Source organism: Neofelis nebulosa, chromosome 3 (genome assembly GCF_028018385.1).
Source record: "Neofelis nebulosa isolate mNeoNeb1 chromosome 3, mNeoNeb1.pri, whole genome shotgun sequence".
Lineage (NCBI taxonomy): Eukaryota > Metazoa > Chordata > Mammalia > Carnivora > Felidae > Neofelis > Neofelis nebulosa.
In genome coordinates this window covers 138,766,098-138,786,407 of record NC_080784.1, presented here as the reverse complement: position 1 = coordinate 138,786,407, position 20,310 = coordinate 138,766,098, and the positions used below count along the sequence as shown (strand labels likewise).

At 41.0% G+C, this 20,310-nt stretch overlaps 1 protein-coding gene across 3 annotated transcripts in view; it reads right to left on the bottom strand.

Annotated features, from left to right (window-relative positions):
* HPSE (heparanase) overlaps positions 1–20,310 on the bottom strand; it is a 41,495-nt gene that overhangs the window by 15,195 nt on the left and 5,990 nt on the right. For 2 of the 3 annotated variants that reach the window (XM_058722035.1, XM_058722034.1), the window contains exons 2-7: positions 12,519–12,664; positions 9,933–10,058; positions 4,182–4,355; positions 1,550–1,718; positions 1,175–1,222; positions 473–566 (exon numbers count right to left, since the gene is read on the bottom strand). In XM_058722035.1, the coding sequence (XP_058578018.1) occupies positions 473–566; positions 1,175–1,222; positions 1,550–1,718; positions 4,182–4,355; positions 9,933–10,058; positions 12,519–12,664 (757 nt within the window). The remainder of the gene's footprint in view (positions 1–472; positions 567–1,174; positions 1,223–1,549; positions 1,719–4,181; positions 4,356–9,932; positions 10,059–12,518; positions 12,665–20,310) is intronic. The other variant, XM_058722036.1, reaches the window with a different exon arrangement.

Sequence of the window (20,310 nt, the reverse complement as noted above, 5' to 3'; positions counted from 1 at the left end):
GGTTTTACAGCCTCCTTATCTGCGATTTTGCAGTTTCGGTTACCCATAGTCAACCGTGGTCTGGAAGCAGATGATCCTCCTTCTGACCTATCATCAGAAGGTCAATAGTAGCCTAATGCTATGTCACAATACAAATGTCATTTGCCTCACTTCCTCTCATCACGTAGGCATTTTATCATCTCACATCACCACAAGAAGAGTGAGTGCAGCATGAGAAGATATTTTGAGAGAACACATTCATATAACTTTTATTACAGTATATTATAATTGTCCTATTTTATTATTAGTTGTTGTTAATCTCTTACTGTGCCTAACTTATAAATTAAACTTTATCATAGGAATGTATGTATAGGAAAAAGTATATTTAGGTTTTGATATTACTTGTGGTTCCAGGCATCTACTGAGGGTCTGGGACCATATACCCTATAGATAAAGGGGACCACTCTACATTAAAAAAAAAAAAGACTATTACCTGGAAAATTTTTTGCACAGATGAAGCAAAAGTGTCTAACACATCAGGGTTTAGAAAATCCTCTTTGGTAGCAATTCGTCCATTCAAGTAGTAGCTAAATTATTCAGAAAATATTCAGAAACAAACAAACAAACAAACTTTACTTTCTGCTTTTAAGTTAGTTGGCTCCCTGGCTCTCCTTCCTACCTCTTCCCACCCCTCTGTTATTAAGAAGAAGAAGAAGAAGAAGAAGAAGAAGAAGAAGAAGAAGAAGAAGAAGGAGAAGAAGAGGAAGAGGAAGAGGAGAAAGGAGGAGGAGGAGGAGGAGGAGGAGGAGGAGGAGGAGGAGGAGGAGTTGTTCTAGTAAGAAGAGACCAAGATGGAAGGGAATCAGTTACTCTGTTTTGAAAAGACATAGTCACAGTGCAGGTACTTACGGGTTACCCGTTCTTTGGCAAGCATATTGATCTTAGCTACTTATCTGCTCCATGATTTAAATGATAGTATGCCTTGATCTTATAGAACCTACCACATTATTTAAAATAAAGTTAAAACTTTTGTTTTGTTAATATTAAGTGTGTAGTACAGTGCTGCTTGAGGTATTATTTGTTTCTTATTGGAACTATGCATTAGCAGTTAAATGAAAACACAGTTTTGAAAACTAAGTATAATAAGTAAAACTAGCATTAGTTTCTTAGTACTAAGAGCAGGAGACATACTTACTGGTGCCACGTAACTGAATCAATCACTTCTCCCCCAGCCTTCAGGAAACTAGAAAAAGAAATCTATTATGATCTTCACTTAATCCTCATATGCACAATATATATATGTACACAATATATGCACAGGAGTTTCATTTCTTAGAAATGGGCTGGTTACTGCTTTAGCATCAGGCCAAGTACAAACTTCCTAATTCTTATACAAATTATATTGTAGGTTCCATTTGCCCCCAGATTCTTGGTATTCTGAGCCAGTCAATCTTTTCCTCTTTTGGTAAAACATTTGCTTAGGTAGCAAATGGTTTAATAACATGAGGATTCTCCACCAGAGAGCAATATTATTTTTAAGAAAAGGGGTTCTGCTTCCTCTAGTTCCTACCTCGTTAGCATCTTGACAGTCTTTCCTCGAGGCTGGCCAATATCAGGACCATAGAGATTCACAGTTTTGAAAGTGGATTTTGCTAGAAGTTTATGCAACTTGACAAAATCTTCTCCTAACTGCAATCCATCGATGAAAATACCAGCCTTCTTCCGGAAACTGTTAGGTTCTGAAAGACAGCAATTCTCAAAATAATCACGTATCTAGAAATTTTGCATTTAAAAGCAAACAAAATGGCAGCATATAAAAGCAGGAAAACATTTCCCAATTACAAAAATTTAGAGTCCAAAGGCAAGAATAGTAAAACCTCCCTTTTTATAAAGAAGATACTTCAGTAAAACAAAAGTTTAAAATTTTTTTTTTTTAACATTTATTTATTTTTGAGACAGAGAGAGACAGAGCATGAACGGGGAAGGGTCAGAGAGAAAGGGAGACACAGAATCTGAAACGGGCTCCAGGCTCTGAGCAGTCAGCACAGAGCCCAACGCAGGGCTCGAACTCACGGACCGCGAGATCGTGACCTGAGCCGAAGTCGGACGCTTAACCGACTGAGCCACCCAGGCGCCCCAGTAAAACAAAAGTTTAAATGACAAAACTGAAGTGTGAGAGAGCATTAAAACAATTTGAAGTTAATTAATGGGGATATTAAACTAATGGGTATTGTGGAAATATTCTACATCCAGTATTTAATAAACTAATTTACTTTAAAAAGACAAAAAGTTTGGGTAGGAGGGGAAGACATTTAAAAATTGATTTCTCAATGCCATTAAAGGCCTTATTAAGACTGTTCAGGGGCGCCTGGGTGGCGCAGTCGGTTAGGCGTCCGACTTCAGCCAGGTCACGATCTCGTGGTCCATGAGTTCGAGCCCCGCGTCAGGCTCTGGGCTGATGGCTCGGAGCCTGGAGCCTGTTTCCGATTCTGTGTCTCCCTCTCTCTCTGCCCCTCCCCCGTTCATGCTCTGTCTCTCTCTGTCCCAAAAATAAATAAAAAACGTTGAAAAAAAAATTTTTTAAAGACTGTTCATTCACAGCCACCTGGGTGGCTCAGTTGCTTAAGCCTCCGACTCCAGCTCAGGTCATGATCTCGAGGTCTGTGAGTTCCAGCCTCACGTCAGGCTCTGTGCTGACAGCTCAGAGCCTGGAGCCTGCTTCAGATTCTGTGTCTCCCTCTCTCTGCCCTTCCCCTGCTCTCTGTCTCTGTCTCTCTCTCAAAAATAAATCAACATTTTAAAAAATTGAAAAAAAAAAGACTGTTCATTCACAAATCAGATGTACAGGTGAGCTTAGAAATGGCCATGCTGAACACAAGGGAGGGGGACACAGAAGTGTTCAATCTACTTCCCCAAAACACCTTGCCCAGGCTCTCCCTTCTCCTTGTCTCTGGAAAACAGACCTCTTCCTTGCAAAATGGAGCCCAAGGAAGAGGAAAGCATGATGGCATAGCTCTTTTATCTTACTCTGAAGAGCACGGGTGGGGAATGGGTACAGTAGAAAAGTAGGGAGGGAGGGATAGATATATAGAGATGCGTAAGGATGGGTTCAGATGACCCATTGTCCACGTGGCTGCCATTATTCAAAGTTGTTCAGCATCTAGCTAAGATATGGTTACGGTTACCTCTACCCCTATATTCTATGTTTTGTGCTTTAATTTGCCAGTAACTCTCAGCAACATGATCTCTAAATCTGCCTCTAGACATTACTATAATACATACCACTATAGACATATATCTTATTTCTTTGCTTGCCTTCTTGTTGATCTGCTTCCCTTCCTCTAGAATGGATCTCCCAGGAAAGCAGGGACGTTGCTCAGGAGCCAGACTACCTGGGTTCAAATCCCAAGTCCTCCACTTGGTAGCCCAGCATCACACAGTTATTTATCTAAATTTTTGTGCCTGCTTTGGTCATGTGTAAAATGAAAGTCATAACTGTATCCACTGCAGGGTGGTTATAAAGATAAAATAATACTTATTAAATGCTCAGAGCTGTTCTGGGAATGGAGTATGTGTCCATGATATCACTACATCTCATTTCCCATGTTTTTTCAGTTCCATTGGCTCATGTGTGGAAAAAGCACCATAAATATGTTTAAATGAATGTGGCTGATCATTAGTACTTTAGTTAGAATTTACAAGTTCCTTGCAAAAAGTGAAGAAGGAAGGAAACAATCAGGAGCTTGACCTGGGTAGGATTCTATACTAGGAATTTCTAGCTTAAGCATATCATGACGGTTGGGATGGAGTTGCTAAGATAAACTGACAAGTGGAGAAACAGAGAAAGAAATGGAAGGGGGTAAAAGCAAAGTGCCTGCTTTACAGTTTTGCTGAGTCCAGCCTGCCATCCATAATAGGATTAAGTGACCCTAAAAATGTCAAGTGAACCTGGGAGCTATGGAAGTTTCTGGGTCCAACTAGTTGTCTTCAGCTCAAGTAAAACAAAACTGGGATTAACAATAGGTTCTGGGATATATAAAGGAGTTTTCTGCCATAAGCAGAAAAGTTGCACTGTTGAGCACGGGTACAAGTGTGCCAAGCCAGAAGAATATTTGCTAATATTAAAAAGAATGTCATAAACAGGAACAACTAATGCCAAAGGGTAATCTCCTTATTAGTGAAATGTCCCTGGGGGCACTTACCATTGCCTAGTTCCCAAGAAATGTTATAATTCTTGGAAGAGCAATAATCCAGGAGCAACTGAGCATTAGAACTGTTCCACTGCAAATCTGCTGTTCGTAGTAAGGCATTTAGACCAAAGATCAAGTCCAGTCCTGAGCAATTTGCAAAAGTATACAGCATATCCACAGAGCTCCCTAAAAAAAAAAAAAATAGTGGCGATTTAATGGTTAGGTCAGCACCACAATAATGAAGGCCTCCAGATTTGTTCTCCAGTGAATTACCATTTTGGTTGTAAAATTGAGGGAATTACAATCCTGAGTTATAAGTGAGAGACAAAAAATGCACATGCAAATTAAAAGATTAAAAATTAATATGACTTAATTACTTTAGCTTTTGAATCAACTTTCCATGCTGAACCATGTAAAGTACCAGAAGCTTTGGTCTGGTACTCAGGTTTTGTTGATTCAAATGACCTCAGGTGACTTCATGGACAGGCCAGACTGTCATTAGTCAACATAAGCCCCACTCCTCATAATTTAAACATGTCTACTCACAAACTCAGTCACAAAATATTTTGGTAAATTTAGCTATATTTAAAATTATTTTTTGGAAAATTCATGTATATGATTTATTAATTTTAAATAATTAAAATTAGACTTTAAAAATTGGCCTAGGGCTATAGATCTGTGGTTTCCAAACTATGTGCCAAGGGATCCTGGCAAACCTCAATACATTCACTACATGGTTGTCAGATTTAGCAAATGAAGATACAGGCATCTGGTTAAATTTGAACTTCAGACAAATAATGAATAATTTTTAATGCAGGTCTATGCAATATTTGAGAAATAAAATTAAAAAATTCACTTATCTGAAATTCAAAGTTAACCAGGAACCCTACTCACAGGGGTACTACAGGAGCCTTTAAACATATGAGGGAAACAGGGTTCCTGGGTGGCTCAGTTGGTTAAGTGTCTGACTCTTGATTTTAGCTCAGGTCATGATCTCACAGTTTGTGAGTTCAAGCCCTGTGTAGGAGCTTTGCACTGAGTTCAAAGGCTGCTTGGGATTCCTTCTCTCCTTCTCTCTGCCCCTCCCCCACTCACTCTCTCTCTCAAAATAAATACATAAACTTTAAAAATAAATAAAGAGGGACACCTATGTGGCTCAGTCAGTTAAGCCTCCGACTCCTGCTCAGGTCATGATCTCACGGTTCATGGATTCGAGCCCCGCTTCAGGCTCTGTGCTGACAGCTCAGAGCCTGGAGCCCGATTCGGATTCTGTTTCTCTGTCTCTCTTTGTCCCTCCCCTGCTCACGTTCTGTCTCTCTCTCTCTCTCTCCCTCTCCCTCTCTCTCTCTCTCAAAAGTAAACATTAAAAAAAATTGTTTAATAAAAATAAATAAACAATTCACAAGGGAAATATCAACCATGTTGGACATGATGAGAACTATTACTATTAGGTTGTTTGGACCTAACAACTTAGTAATTGAAACACTCAGGTATTTCCTTGGGGCTAAGTAAGATGTGAAAAAAACTTACTGAGTCACTACAGTGCCATAAACTTTTGGGAACTTTTGAACTCTGCTTTTCTAACCATTAGCTTGTCTAAAATCACTTCTTCAGAGTGGCAACAATGTCGGTCTGAATATCATCTTTAAGTCAGGTATCATATGCAGAAGTCTGTAATTTTCAGGTATAGTTAGAGTCATCTGCTGAATAGAAATTCACTCTCGAACTCTCCTAATTTAAAAACATCTAAGTGAGGGGCACGTGGGTAGCTCAGTTGGTTAAGCGACTGACTCTTGGTCTTGGTTTCAGCTCAGGTCATGATCTCTCAGTTTGTGAGTTCAAGCCACAAATCGGGCTCTGTGCTGACAGTGAGGAGCCTGCTTGGGATTCTCTCTTTCTCCCTCTCTCTCTGCCCCTCCCCACTCATGCCTTGTCTCTCTCTCTCTCCCTCTCTCTCTAATAAATAAACTTAAAAAAAAAATCTAAGTGAATTCCTTGGATCAGCATAACAACAAAACCTAAATTTAATACTGCCGCGGGGCGCCTGGGTGGCGCAGTCAGTTAGGCGTCCGACTTCAGCCAGGTCACGATCTCGTGGTCCATGAGTTCGAGCCCCGCGTCAGGCTCTGGGCTGACGGCTCGGAGCCTGGAGCCTGCTTCCGATTCTGTGTCTCCCTCTCTCTCTGCCCCTCCCCCGTTCATGCTCTGTCTCTCTCTGTCCCAAAAATAAAAACAAACAAACAAACAAAAAAAAAAAACGTTGAAATACTGCCGATAAAGGCTGGGGGCAGAACGGCTCTAGCAAGTTGTTTGAGTTATTTAGGGTGTTTGCTGTGTCACCCACTTCCACAGGACTGCTGCCTATCATCAAGGAGTTACAGACAACAGGAGCTGAAAAGCTCTCCAGTCCTGTGGCTCAGCATTCCACTGGATCTTGAGCCACACTTTGGGCCAACACAGAGCCTCCAGGGTTATTGACTTCTCTCCAAACCTCCATCCCCATTTTTCTCTGAGGAAACTGGCACCAAAGAAATGAAGTGCTTTGCCCAATACACATGGCTATTTGGTGGCAGTGCCATTACGAGAGCCTGTTGTCAAGGGGTGACTGGACTGTCTTAGTCACAGCTCCATGTTAGACTTGTGTATTGCAAAATCATGCTGCAGAAAGTTTCCTGGATCAGGAATCCTAACACTTGAGTTCCAGCCCTGCTCTCCCACTTACAGATTGTACAATGAGGTGACCCCTTTGCCCTGCATGAGCCTCAGCTATGCATCCACGATCCTGGAACTAGCACCATCGTGTGCCTACTCACAAAATTGAGGTTGAGACAACATATGTGAAAACTCTTTGTAAATCATAAAAAGCCCTTATACATATTAGGCACTGTTATCACATACTCCCTCTACGGCATTTTCACAAAGCCTGGAATGTTTGCATTTTGGAGTATTTATTCAACTTATACTTTACTCTTTTTCTATTTCCTTTTTCCAAATGCAATTGGAATTTACATAGCTTAAAATTCTATTGTACACCTCCTACAACAGAATAGTAACATCTCCTAGAATATGGGCTGTATACTACTCAGTTAGACTCTACTCTTAAAAATAAAACCAACCAAAACACCATCCAGCCTACTCCCTCCTCAAAATAAGAATAAGAAAACTCACAGCTAATTTTCTAATTCCCAATCGTTACCCAGTCTCTTGTCTCTTACTTTATGAGAGTGTAGAAAGACCCCTGGGACAAAAATAATCCAAATGGCACATTAAAAGCTGGCATTGAAAAAAAACAAACAAGAAGAAACAAAACAAAAAAACTAGCACTGATTCTTTCCCTGGCATTATGCCTTGTCCGTTTATATAAATGTGTCCAGTTCTAGTGAGTGACAGAGGTGGAGGAGTCAGGCGATGAGGAAGAGAGGTAGAGAAGGAGAACAAAGAATTAGCTCATTAAATATGATTATTGTAATAAGGAAGTTCATTATGCAGTCAGCCACCCCCAGAATTACATCTATAACATTGCTTCCTTTTCCTGCCTAAACAGGTTTACAAAGTTTGTAGTCTTGTGACAAATGTTTCTGTCATCTTCTACTTAAGTGAAACCCACCACCTAATGGGTCCTGTAATTAGAAAACTTACCTGTATCTTCTAAGACACCTGTTTTAAGGGTGCAGGCCACCGACTAAGCAATTAACCTCTCCTTGCCACAGTGGACTTTTGCTATTTCCTCCATTGGACAATGCCAGCCCAAGGTACTCACACATTACCAACCTCAGTCATCAGTGTGGAACGATGTGTGAAAACATCTATTAGCTTCTGAGATACTTATCACTATATGGAGTTGGTGCCCAGATGAACACAATAGATTCCCATCTATATGTTTCTAAGACACGTATATTAAAATAAAAAAATTCAAACCAGGAGTCAAATGTTTCCAAATACAAATCAACAATCTGTATTTGTTAAATATTTGAGCATTGCCGACAGGGTAGCTGCAATTATAATGACCCAGTTACATAGTTAGTGAAGGAACTTCTGGGACAGGAACTATGAAGGTCCTAGTCCCAGAGGCAGGGAAAGATGGTAGAAACGTACTATCTTGATTCCAGAAAGATCATGTGAGCTAGGAAATCTTTTTTTTTTTTTTTTTAGAAAAATTGAAGATAAACTAGTATAAAGTTTAACATGATACAAAATAAAGTAGAAATCAATAGATTATCTAATACCATGGAATCTTCTCTTAGCAGACCTGTATCATGATTTATTACAGGTGAGACCTTACTGATACGGGTCTCCTGTCACTCCTTTCTTGGGATCTGAAACAGGCCTGCCTTATGCCAAATTCCATTCAACCACAGGTCATTGAATTAAAATGTCAGAGTAGTCCCCCTCCTTTAAAATGTAATAAACAATTTAGAGGACTCTATTAACATGTAAACTATTTTCTGATTTCTTATGTGTCACATTTCTTTCTGTACCTTATAAATAAAAAATACAAAAATTAAAATCCACTGGATACATTGAAATCCAGACAGTATACAGTAAAATCCTACAAAGATAAATAATCTACTTTCAGTAATGTACTCTTAGAAATGCCGAGGGACCCAAATTAACTTCAAGATAATTTATTGTTCAAAAATCAAAAGAAGACAGTTGTATCTGAGCAGATTATTTCCTTAACTGAGATCTGGGGCAATATCATCCCTTAGTTGGGTATAAAACATCAACTTTCAGATAAAAATAGTTCTCATAGTTAAGTAAGGATTGCTTGGTTCCAGTTGTTTTGAAGCTCTGCATGCCAACATCATCCCATTTTGAAGACTGGATAACTGTTTCAGTGAATGGAAAGAAATTCCTGGTTAGTCGAGCTAGTTCTACACAAAGCCACAGAGGAAATAAAAAAAGAGAGCGCTTCTTGATGGCCAAGACTGTCTGATATGACTCAGTCTTCCACTACCTAATGGTACACCTACTCATGATAGGGGTTGCTTCTGGGAGGAGAGAGAGAGAATGGATGACGAGGTGTGAATGGTTTTCACAATTTACTCTTTAAAAAAAAAGAAAAGATTTTATTTTTAAGTAACCTGTCCACCCAACGTGGGGCTCGAACTCACAACTCCAAGATTAAGAGTTGTGTGCTCTACAGGGGTGCCTGGGTGGCTTGGTCGGTTAAGTGTCCGACTTCAGCTCAGGTCATGATCTCACGGCTTGTGGGTTCAAGCCCCACGTTGGGCTCTGTGCTGACAGCTCGGAGCCTGGAGCCTGCTTCAGATTCTGTGTGTGTGTCTCTCTCTCTGCCCCTCCCCTGCTCATGCTCTGCCTGTCTCTCTGTCTCTGTCTCTCTCTCAAATAAATAAACATTAAAAAAATTAAAAAAAAAAAAAAAGTTGCATGCTCTACAGATTGAGCTAGCCAGGCACCTCCACTATTTATTCTTCATACTTTTGTATTTTACTGTTCCATGAGGAATCTATCCATGTCTTCCTTGACTTCCTAGTTCTTCAGAGCAGGAAAGGTCACTACTAGTTCGTGAATGAATGATTTTTCACTTCATGGCTAATAGGCAAAGTCAGGTGAAGAAAAGAAAAACAAAACAAAACAAAACAAAACAGAAATTCAAGTTAATTCAATTAACTACTGATAACATTTGAGTATTATGCAGCTTTATACAACTGCGGTAGGGCTTATGTGATTCAAGCCCAAGTTCAAACTATCCATGTATTCTGGGGGCTGGGACACCTGCAGGTGCCTTTCATCTCTTACTTGAGTAAGTGCTATTGTTGAACTTTTTCTGATACTGTTCTCTGAGAAGCAATTGCTCCTGGAAGGGCCATTCCAACTGTAATCTCTTCTCTACGTCGGGAGGGATGGATCCAGATTCACACATATCTGCAAAGGGAAGATATAGTTTAGAGAATCTGTTTTCACGGTGATAAGGTTGAAGGCCCACACATTTATTTAGTTTCCTATTTATGTGACTAAAGCAGGATAATTATGTCCCTGGTTTTTAGGTAGGAGATCAGAAAAAGATATATTCTGTTACATGTCAAATTTGCAGCTAACCAATCACCACACACACACACACACAAACAACCAAGGGCAGGTTTCCTAAGAAACACTGGACATACATTGGACACAGATCTACTGGACATAACTTCAAGTTATTTAACAATTCAGAAAATTCCTGAGAAACTTGAAATTACTAGAGAATCCCACTGAAGAAAACAGTTCAGGGGCGCCTGGTGGCTCAGTTGGGTAAGCATCTGACTTTTGATTTCGGCTAAGGTCATGATCTCACAGTGTGTGGGTTCAAGCCCCATGTTGGACTCTGCACTTCATAGCGAGGAGCCTGCTTGGGATTCTCTCTCTGCCCCTCCCCCGCTTGCACTCTCCCTCTGTCTCAAAATAAATAAACATTAAAAAAAAAAGATAACAGGGGCGCCTGGGTGGCGCAGTCGGTTAAGCGTCCGACTTCAGCCAGGTCACGATCTCGCGGTCTGTGAGTTCGAGCCCCGCGTCAGGCTCTGGGCTGATGGCTCGGAGCCTGGAGCCTGTTTCCGATTCTGTGTCTCCCTCTCTCTCTGCCCCTCCCCCGTTCATGCTCTGTCTCTCTCTGTCCCAAAAATAAAAAAAATAATAATAATAATAAAAAATGTTGAAAAAAAAAAAAAAAGATAACAATTCGATTCTCTTACAGTTCGCTTTCAAAATACATAAAAATTTGTTTCGCTGGACTATAGCTGCTTTGTGATGATTTCCTCTTGCCGTAATAGTAGGACAGGAAATGGTGACTTTTTCTATTCCTTCAAATATGTTATCCTCAAAGCTTCTGAGACCACAGCACGTGTGCTTGGAAAACTCAGCCACTAAACTGTCGGTTGACTGTGCTTCTTTTTTTTTTTTTTTAATTTTTTTTTTTTCAACGTTTTTTATTTATTTTTGGGACAGAGAGAGACAAAGCATGAACGGGGGAGGGGCAGAGAGAGAGGGAGACACAGAATCGGAAACAGGCTCCAGGCTCCGAGCCATCAGCCCAGAGCCTGACGCGGGGCTCGAACTCACGGACCGCGAGATCGTGACCTGGCTGAAGTCGGAGGCTTAACCGACTGCGCCACCCAGGCGCCCCTGACTGTGCTTCTTTATCACAAGGTAGCACAGCCGCTGCACGCCTGCTGCCAGGACTGGCAACCCGCCCATAACTTCCTTTCTAGGAAGCTGCACATTCTGACTTTCTGGCAGCTGGTGCCTCATCCATCCCCAGGCTCACAAAGGATGCTTCAGAGGCACTGGCACCTCCCCTCTTCCACCACATATACACACAGGATGGAGAAAATTGATGGGGAAAGGCCAGTTTCCTGTCTGAACTTAAGAGACCTTGCAGATACACATGACAGATGGGAATGGTCAAGTCCCAACATCAACTATTCCCATATGTTATGTTAAGAGAACTCTCCTGCTTTTTTTTTTCATTTTTTTCTAATTAGTCTTCTATTAGTTTTGGCCCAAGTACTGATGAACTGTTCTGGAAACTTCCTAACTGAAGAAAACAGAGGGAAAAATATGTAATGTATGAAATAATGACATATTATTCACTAATATATACATTATACTGACATTATTGTAATTCAATGATGCACACCTTATTTCTCATAATTGGTAAGATAATGACTCAACTTCCATTTGATGTCTGCCTAGCACTTATGAAAGACATAGAGCAAATCCTCATCGCTCACTAAGGCAGGTTTCTCAGGGGGAACCAACAGACCTCAAATATCAGAATCAGTTTAGAGAAGCTTCTAAACTCATAATCTAAGGTTGGAACACAAAATCCAAATATTCAAACTCACCCCAGCTGACTGTGGATTGTCAATAACGTTTGACAATCGCTGCCCAATCAATGAAGTCTTAAAATCCATTCTAAGAAGCAGAGTGAACCTCCACAGCCTCTTGTTATACCCTTCATCCACATTCTATTTTCAAAATAAATGGGTTTCAGTCGATCACTTATGTCTTCAGCTGGAAGTACTCTTTTCAAATTGACACACTTCTACCCACACACTCCTGCTAAGCAGCTGTGTCCTTCAGCTACAACCATTGTCCTATTTACAGCTCAATTAACTCTCAGTTATGCCCAGCACACATTTTTTTGGTGAGGTTTCACATTCATGAAGACACCAAGAGGAGGAAACCCGCCCACTGCCTCCTCCTTTTGTGTGGGTGCCTTCATTGGCCAGTTGGGAGCCCTTGATTTCTTATTAATTGTTAGATATCAGCAATAACACTTCTCTGAGAATGCTCAAGCCTGACTCAAGTGAATCAAAACATATCGTGAATCTTTAAAAAGTTCACCCTGGTTGACTTGAGACTGCCAGTAACTTCTCTCTTCAAAGGTTGGTTCTTTCTTGGGATCAAAAATGAGAAAGTCTGTCTTGGTGCCACCAAATCTCAGGTATGCAGGAGACAAACCTCTGGCCAAAGTACGAAGCTTTGTAGAACTGTTGGAAGACAAGCAAGAAATTAAACTTATTTTTTTCCAAGACAATCCAGTGAAACATGTTTACTCTCTTCTCTCTAGATGGACCTATTTCTTAATATCTAGCTATACAGGAGGGAGGGAGGGAGAAGTCCAATGGCTATCACCGGGAAATCTTCTCAGTCTGAATCTTTTTTTTTTTTTAAGTTTATTTATTTAGAGAGAGAGAATGCGGAAGGGGCAGAGAGAGAAAGAGAGAGAGAGAGAGAGAGAGAATCCCAAGCAGGCTCTGTACCATTAATGCAGAGCCCAACGCAGGGCCAGAACCCATGAACCGTGAGATTATGACCTGAGCTGATATCGAGAGTTGGATGCTCAACCGACTAAGCCATACAGGCACCCTTTAGTCTGAATATAATTGCAAGGTCACACTTCTAGGCACCTGCAGGCAACTGGGACCTCTGACTCTGGCAAGAACTTATATTTTAACTTACAAGTAGGCTAGCATTCAGTACTTTCAAAAAACTTGTAACGTTTTATGATTGATGGAGGAAAAGAGGTTAAGAGAGTAGAAACTATAGGAAAGATGACTCTGTGTTTTTTGAAAAATAGACTGTCTTCAAAAATTTATGTTCCAGAGAAGTTCATAAATGACTTAAGATTCTTCCTCTTCTCCCTAGCTCCAGCTTTCAAGGAAAACCATACTTCTAAATTTAAGTCAAATGAATTAGATAGATAAGATTCTAATTCCTATCATCAACAACTCCAATTTGAGCAATTTTTTTAATTTTTATTTATTCATTATGTATTTATTTATTTATTGAGAGACAGACAGAGTGTGAGCAGGGGAGGGGCAGAGATAGAGGGAGACACATAATCCAAAGCAGGCTCCAGGCTCCAAGCTGTCAGCACAAAGCCTGACTCGGGGCTTGAACCCACCAACTGTGAGATCATGACCTGAGCCGAAGTCAGATACTCAACTGACTGAGCCACCCTGGCACCCCTTCAATTCAAGCAATTATAAATGCATATCTCATCAAGTCAAAAATGCTCCTGATAGGTGCCTAGTATGTGCTCAGATGGTACCAAATGCTATAGAATGGAAGTAGAATGATTTATAATCCTTTCTCTCAGAAAGGTGAACATGTCATGAATATTTAAACAAAATTAAGAAAATAGGAGAGCCAGATAACAGGGACGGCTGCCATACATTTCTGAAGTCTCATACATGTGATTATGGCCACACTGTGCTCTGAATTCTCTTAAAACACATAAAACCAATGTTGTGTAGTTCTTTGGAATGGTCCAATTAATTAACTTACATGTAGGTTCTTTCAAATTGGAAAATCATTCTAGGAGGACTAATTGACAATACCTCTTAACATCATAATAGAGACCTTACCTAAAATTAAAAATTTTTTAAATCTAAAATTTTAGGATATTGCTTAACTATATACACTGCTTTGTAAAATGTTTGAAAGATGTCTTCAGGGATGTCTGGGTGGCTCAGTCAGTTAAGCGCCCGACTCTTGGTTTTGGCTCAGGTCATGATCTCACGGTTCATGAGTTTGAGCCCCATACTGGCCTCTGTGCTAAGAGCACAGAGCCTGCTTGGGATTCTCTCTCTCCCTCTCTCTCTGCCTCTCCCCTGCTCGCTGTCTCTCCTTCTCAAAATAAATAATTTTTTTTAAAGATATCTTTATTTATGCTTAGGAAAGAGAAATTCAAAGATGGAAATAGACCAAAGGATAAGTTTCCTGCATTAAAAACTTCAGTGATTCCTCCTCACCATTTTTACTGTACTACAGGCACTTTTGCCTTCATGGTCCAATTCCTCCACTAAAAAATACTGAAAATTATATTTTATGATGATATTTCTATAAAGACAAACACTATCGTATTAAAATATTTTCTTTGACCTAAAAGTTCATTTTATTTGGATCTTAAAAGAACTTAGAGGAGCTCCTAGGTGGCTCATTAAGCATCAGACTTTGCTTAGGTCATGATCTCGAGTTTGTGAGTTTGAGTCCCACATTGGGGCTGTCAGCACAGAGCCTGCTTGGTATTCTCCCCCTCTTCGTCTCTGCCCCTCCCCTGCTCGAGCTTTCTCTCTCAAAAATAAACAAATAAATCTTAAAAAAAAAAAAAAAAAGAACTTAGAATATTTTCATGGATGCCTAAATATGTCGTAGGTCCTAGAATGAGGAAATGCAGCACAAAGTGAGCAAAGTGAGGCTTCCAAAATGTTATCAGCCTGGGATTTGGCGCTGACGGAGACATCTGTTGGCACCAAAGAACACCAGGAAGGATGGCCTCTGCCATGAAATCCTCAAACCACTTGAAAATAAACGGAAATGCTAACTTGGACTATGTAAGGATCAGAAGAAACCCACTTCCACTTTGCTACATAAAAAAAGCTGTAGGGAGGGGAAGAGAGCACTGTTGTTTGACGGGCACAGAGTTTTAGTTTGGGAAGATAAAGTTTGAAGATGGGTGATGGTAATGGTTGCACAACAGTGGATATACTTTTTTAAAAAAACCTTTTTAATGTTTATTTTTGAGAAAGAGACAGAGTGCGAGCAGGGGAGGGGCAGAGAGAGAAGGAGACACAGAATCCGAAGCAGGCTCCAGGCTCTGAGCTGTCACCACAGAGTGCGACGAGGGGCTTAAACTCAAGAACCACGAGATCATGACCTGAGCTGAAATCGGACACTTAACCAACTGAGCCACCCAGGTGCCCTAACAGTGGATGTACTTAATGGCACTGAGTTACACACTTAAAATGGTTAAATGGTAAGTTTTATGTTTGGTATATTTTACCACAATTAAAAAAAAACGGCATCGTGTGATTTCAGCAATGAAAATAATATATATAGAAGGAGATAACGGGTCATTACTATGTACTGAGATGGATGGTAGACTCTTTTCTGATTTTATGAGTTTTCCATAATAAGCAAATGACATTTTAATTTATACAAGGTAGTTTTGTGTATATGTTTCTATTTTTTTAAGACTAGGTGAAGAAACCAAAATTTAGTGAAGGGACACATAGCTATCCATTCATTAATCAATAAATATACATGGCAGGCCCACTCTGCCAGGCATTATGCTAGTTTCTGGGGATACAATAGCAAATAAAACAGAGATTGCTCTCATATAATTTACAATCTTGCATATACATATACATACATACATACATATATATGTACATATATACATATATATATATATATACATATACACGTATATATATATATATACACATATATACTAGCATTATGCTAGTTTCTGGGGATACAATAGCAAATAAAACAGAGATAGCTCTCATATAATTTACAATCTTGCATATATATATATATATACATACATATATACATATATATACATATACATACATACATATATACATATGTATACATATATACATATACATACATACATACATACGTATATACGTATATATACACGTATATATATAAGCAAGTAAGTAGGCAATTCCAAAACAGTGTTATGAGAACATACAAAGGGGATCCTAACCCAGACTTTGGGCTGGGGATCATGTGTGGTTAGGGGTTTTCAGGAGAAGTAGTTTCAGTGTTAGACATTCAAAAGGAATAAATCTAATCCAGATCAAAGATAGATGGGATTGAAGCAAGTGTTCCAGGTGTAGGGAAATGTCCATAAAGACCAGAGGTGGAAGAGAATATGGCACCGCTGAAGAGCTAATGGGTGTAGTTAGAGCCTACAGATTGACAGCAGGGAGAGGACAGACTGGAGAGGCAGATAGGGTTGTACCACGTAGGGACTATGAGCCCCCATGTCCTGGAATCCAATTTTCTGTGAGGGCAATATAGAGCTATGGAAGGATTTAAAGCAGTGGAATGGCCTCACTAGCCTTCCATTTTAGAAAAGAATCTCAGGCTGTAGTGTAAATAACTGAAGAGAAGGACCGAGACTGTGGTCACATTTATATAAACTGAAAGTGATGGGCTGAGGTAAGAGAACAGCAGTGGGGATGGAGAGAGGTGGATACATTCAGGACACCTGTGATGGTAGAACTACTAGATTCGGTGTTTAATTGGATATTGCAGAAGAGTCAAGGATTACCCCTGGGAAGCATGTTGGAAAATGGTAATATTTGCTGAAATGAAGAACAGTTGATAGACTGGAGATGGCCATGAGGGCGGGGAAGGCGCGCAGTTTTGTAGAATTTGAGATGCTAAGGAAAACCAAAAAAAAAAACATACTTCCATCTGGCCCTTGGTCATGTGTAACAGGAGCTCAGGGACACATCTAGGCGAGGTGCAGGATGTACAGTCCTCGATCTAACTGTCGGTGACTAGTAACCCCCAGCCCACAGGTGCAGAGACACAGCCCTAAAACTGATACAAGGTACTTCCTCAGAGTCTCTTGAGACTGGTTCTTTTCCCCTGCCTTTGGCCAGGCACTGATTTCAGTCCTCGGCATTTTGATTGCATTGAATGATAGAGGAAGCTCATTTAGATTTGTTATATAGCTGGTATTCGCAAGCAATACCAGACACTGGTGCTCTCTGGGAAATGGAGGGAAAACCAGCACAATGTAGAAGGAGCTATGGTACCTCAAGATACATATCTGTGCACAGCCCGTGTCAGATGCCTGAGTCCCAGAGCCTGCTTCCCAGAGATAGTGACTATACCACCTCGGGTCACTCTCGGTCACATTGCCCTACATGTTCTTCAAAGGATTCACCACTTTCTGAAATTAACTTACTTATTTGCTTGGTTTACAACCTGTCTCCCCTCCACCCCTGTAAGCTCTTATCGGTCTGACTCATCAGAATCTCCTTATTACCTACATAAGTGCAAGGCACACAGCTGGCGCTTAATAAATATTTGTTAAGTGAATGAATAAGCAAGTGCTCCCTGGTGAAAGGGCAAGTAGAGCCAGACAAAGACTGTTTTCTGAGCACAATAGAAACTCAGTGCTATAGCTCCTGCCAAGTAAAGGAAGTCACGTGTTGCAAAGTGTTGGTATTAAAGACCTTTTTCACTATCTCCTTTGCAGGGGAACATTTCCTTATTTTGAGAATACAAGACTGATGCCTTCTGACAAAAACCAGACTTTAAACAGCTGCAAAACGAGTCCTAAAAACAAAATTGACCAGAGATACACTGTTTCTATCACAGACAGAAAAAAGAAAAGGGGGCGGGGCCTCTACCACCACCACAGCGTATGGAAATAACAAAAGGACACATAAAAGCAGCCGCAGATATTCTATTTACAGAGCAGTTTGTTAAGAGAAAGAAAAGACTACAGGTATTTTTATCTTACCTTACGTGTAAAAATAAACTGCTTGTCTCTGACACAAAAGCAGAGATGCGCTGGAGCCAGCTTGTACTGGCTCATACTAGCTGTGAGAGCCAGTTGTTATATTTAAAATTTTTTTTTAATGTTTTTTATTTATTTTTGAGACAGAGAGAGACAGAGCATGAACGGGGGAGGGGCAGACAGAGAGGGAGACACAGAATCGGAAGCAGGCTCCAGGCTCTGAGCCATCAGCCCAGAGCCTGACGTGGGGCTCGAACTCACCGACCGCGAGATCGTGACCTGAGCCGAAGTCAGACGCTTAGCCGACTGAGCCACCCAGGCGCCCCGCCAGTTGTTATATTTTGAGAACAAGTTGTTAAACTCTTGGCAGTTTGAAACCAGCCATGGTGGGAGTATATATACCACAGAAATCAGAAAAAGAGAAAAACAAAAACAAAAACACAAAACACCGTAAATCAGTTTCCTCTCGTCCCCAAGAGCCAATTGGTAAACACTTCCCAGCATACCACTGCATGAATTCGAGCCCTGAAAGTGGGTGAGACCACTCAGGAGATTCCGTGATGTGAAAAGAAGGCCTAAGCCAGAGGCCTGAGGAACATCCAACATTTGAGACAAACTAGAGAAAGAGACGAAGTGTTAAAGAGGCACGGGAAACCCCCAGAAATGGAGGCAACATAGAGTTTCAATCGTCAACCTTGCCAAATGCTTCCAAGAGCCTCCATTACTTTGCTGGGGTTGCGGTAACAAAGTACCACAAACCAGTGGCTTACACAGGGAAATTTACTTTCTTTAAAAAAAAATTTTTTTTTTTAACGTTTATTCATTTTTGAGAGACTGAGAGAGACCGAGCACAAGCCAGGTAGGGACACACAGAGAGGGAGACACAGAATCTGAAGCAGGCTCCAGACTCTGAGCTGTCAGCACAGAGCCTGACGAGGGGCTCAAACTCGTGCACTGTGAGATCATGACCTGAGCCAAAATCAGACACTTAACCGACTGAGCCATCCAGGCGCCCCATAAATTTACTTTCTTTTAGATGTGGAGGCTAGAAATCTGAAATCAAGGTGTTGGTGAGGCCACGCATCCTCTAAAGTTACCGGGGAAGGATCCGTTCCAGGTTCTCTCCCAGCTTCTGATTTCCCTGTGGCAGCGTTTACTCCAGTCTTCACACAGTGCTCTCTCTGTGTGCATATGGGTCTCCAGATTTCCTCTACTTGCAAGGACATCAGTCATAATGGATTAGGGCCCCTTCCATTCTGGTACGACTAGTTCTTAACTAATTATATCCTCAGTGGCACTATTTCCAAATAAGGTCTCATGCTGAGATACGGGGTTAAGACTTTAATGCATGAATTGTGGGGGACACCGGAAAATTAAACCCATGACTGAGACCAAATAAGATACAGACTGAAAGGCGTTTATTGGATTTTGCAACAAAAGGCCATTGTGATACTGGAGACATTGATTTTATGACACCACGATAGGGACATCGTGAAGGTGGACCAAGGAAGGAGTGGGCAGGCAGTAAGGAAGGCCACAAAGGGGAAGAGAGAAAGAGGGCAGTTACTGCAGAGGCATACATACAGGGTGGCGTTTGAGACAGGAAAGACTTGAGATTTTTCTACGCTGTGGGGAAGGACTCAGTCAAAAGGGAGAGATTAAATACGGGGGAGAAGAGAAGAGATGACTGATAGAGCAAAGGCCTTGGGGAGGCTACAGGGCACAAAGCAGAGCTAGAAGCGCTGGTGTGAGGAGAGAGAAAGGAAGAAAGCTAGACGTGGCCATGGTATGTATGCAGATTTGGTGGCAAGAAGAAAAGGAAGTTCTTGTCCGGTGACTTCATTTTCTTTGGGAAACAGAAAGGTGGTCATACATGGGTTAAAAGTGATGAGGTGGAAATGGGATCAGAGTTGTAAGGACGTGGAGAATGAGAGAGGCAGAGAAATGAAGAATTGAGGGGTAGCCCTAGGGCCAAGTAAGTCTGGAGGCCACGAATTTATAGGGCAACCCATGTGGCTGGGACATTCCCCTCGGCCCCAAGAGCTAAGAGCCCAGCTATTTAGGGAGGCACACTAAGACAGGAGGCAAAGGCAAATACAAAAAAGTGGCTTATTAATAGGCACTATAAGTCATAATCAGGCAATATTTTTCCTCCCCAGACTTCATGGTAACCTTCCCCTGAAAAGGGAAACTGTAGCTAGGTTCGGAGCTATAGGTTTGGGTTTGGCAGGAAGAACCATGGAGCAGCAGTTTGGGGATGTTATCACAAGAATGATTCATGTGGCAAACCAAGAAGCCCAAATGAGATGTGGAAGAAGTAGAGACAGGAAAAGGCTGTCCAGTGGAGGTTAAGTAACA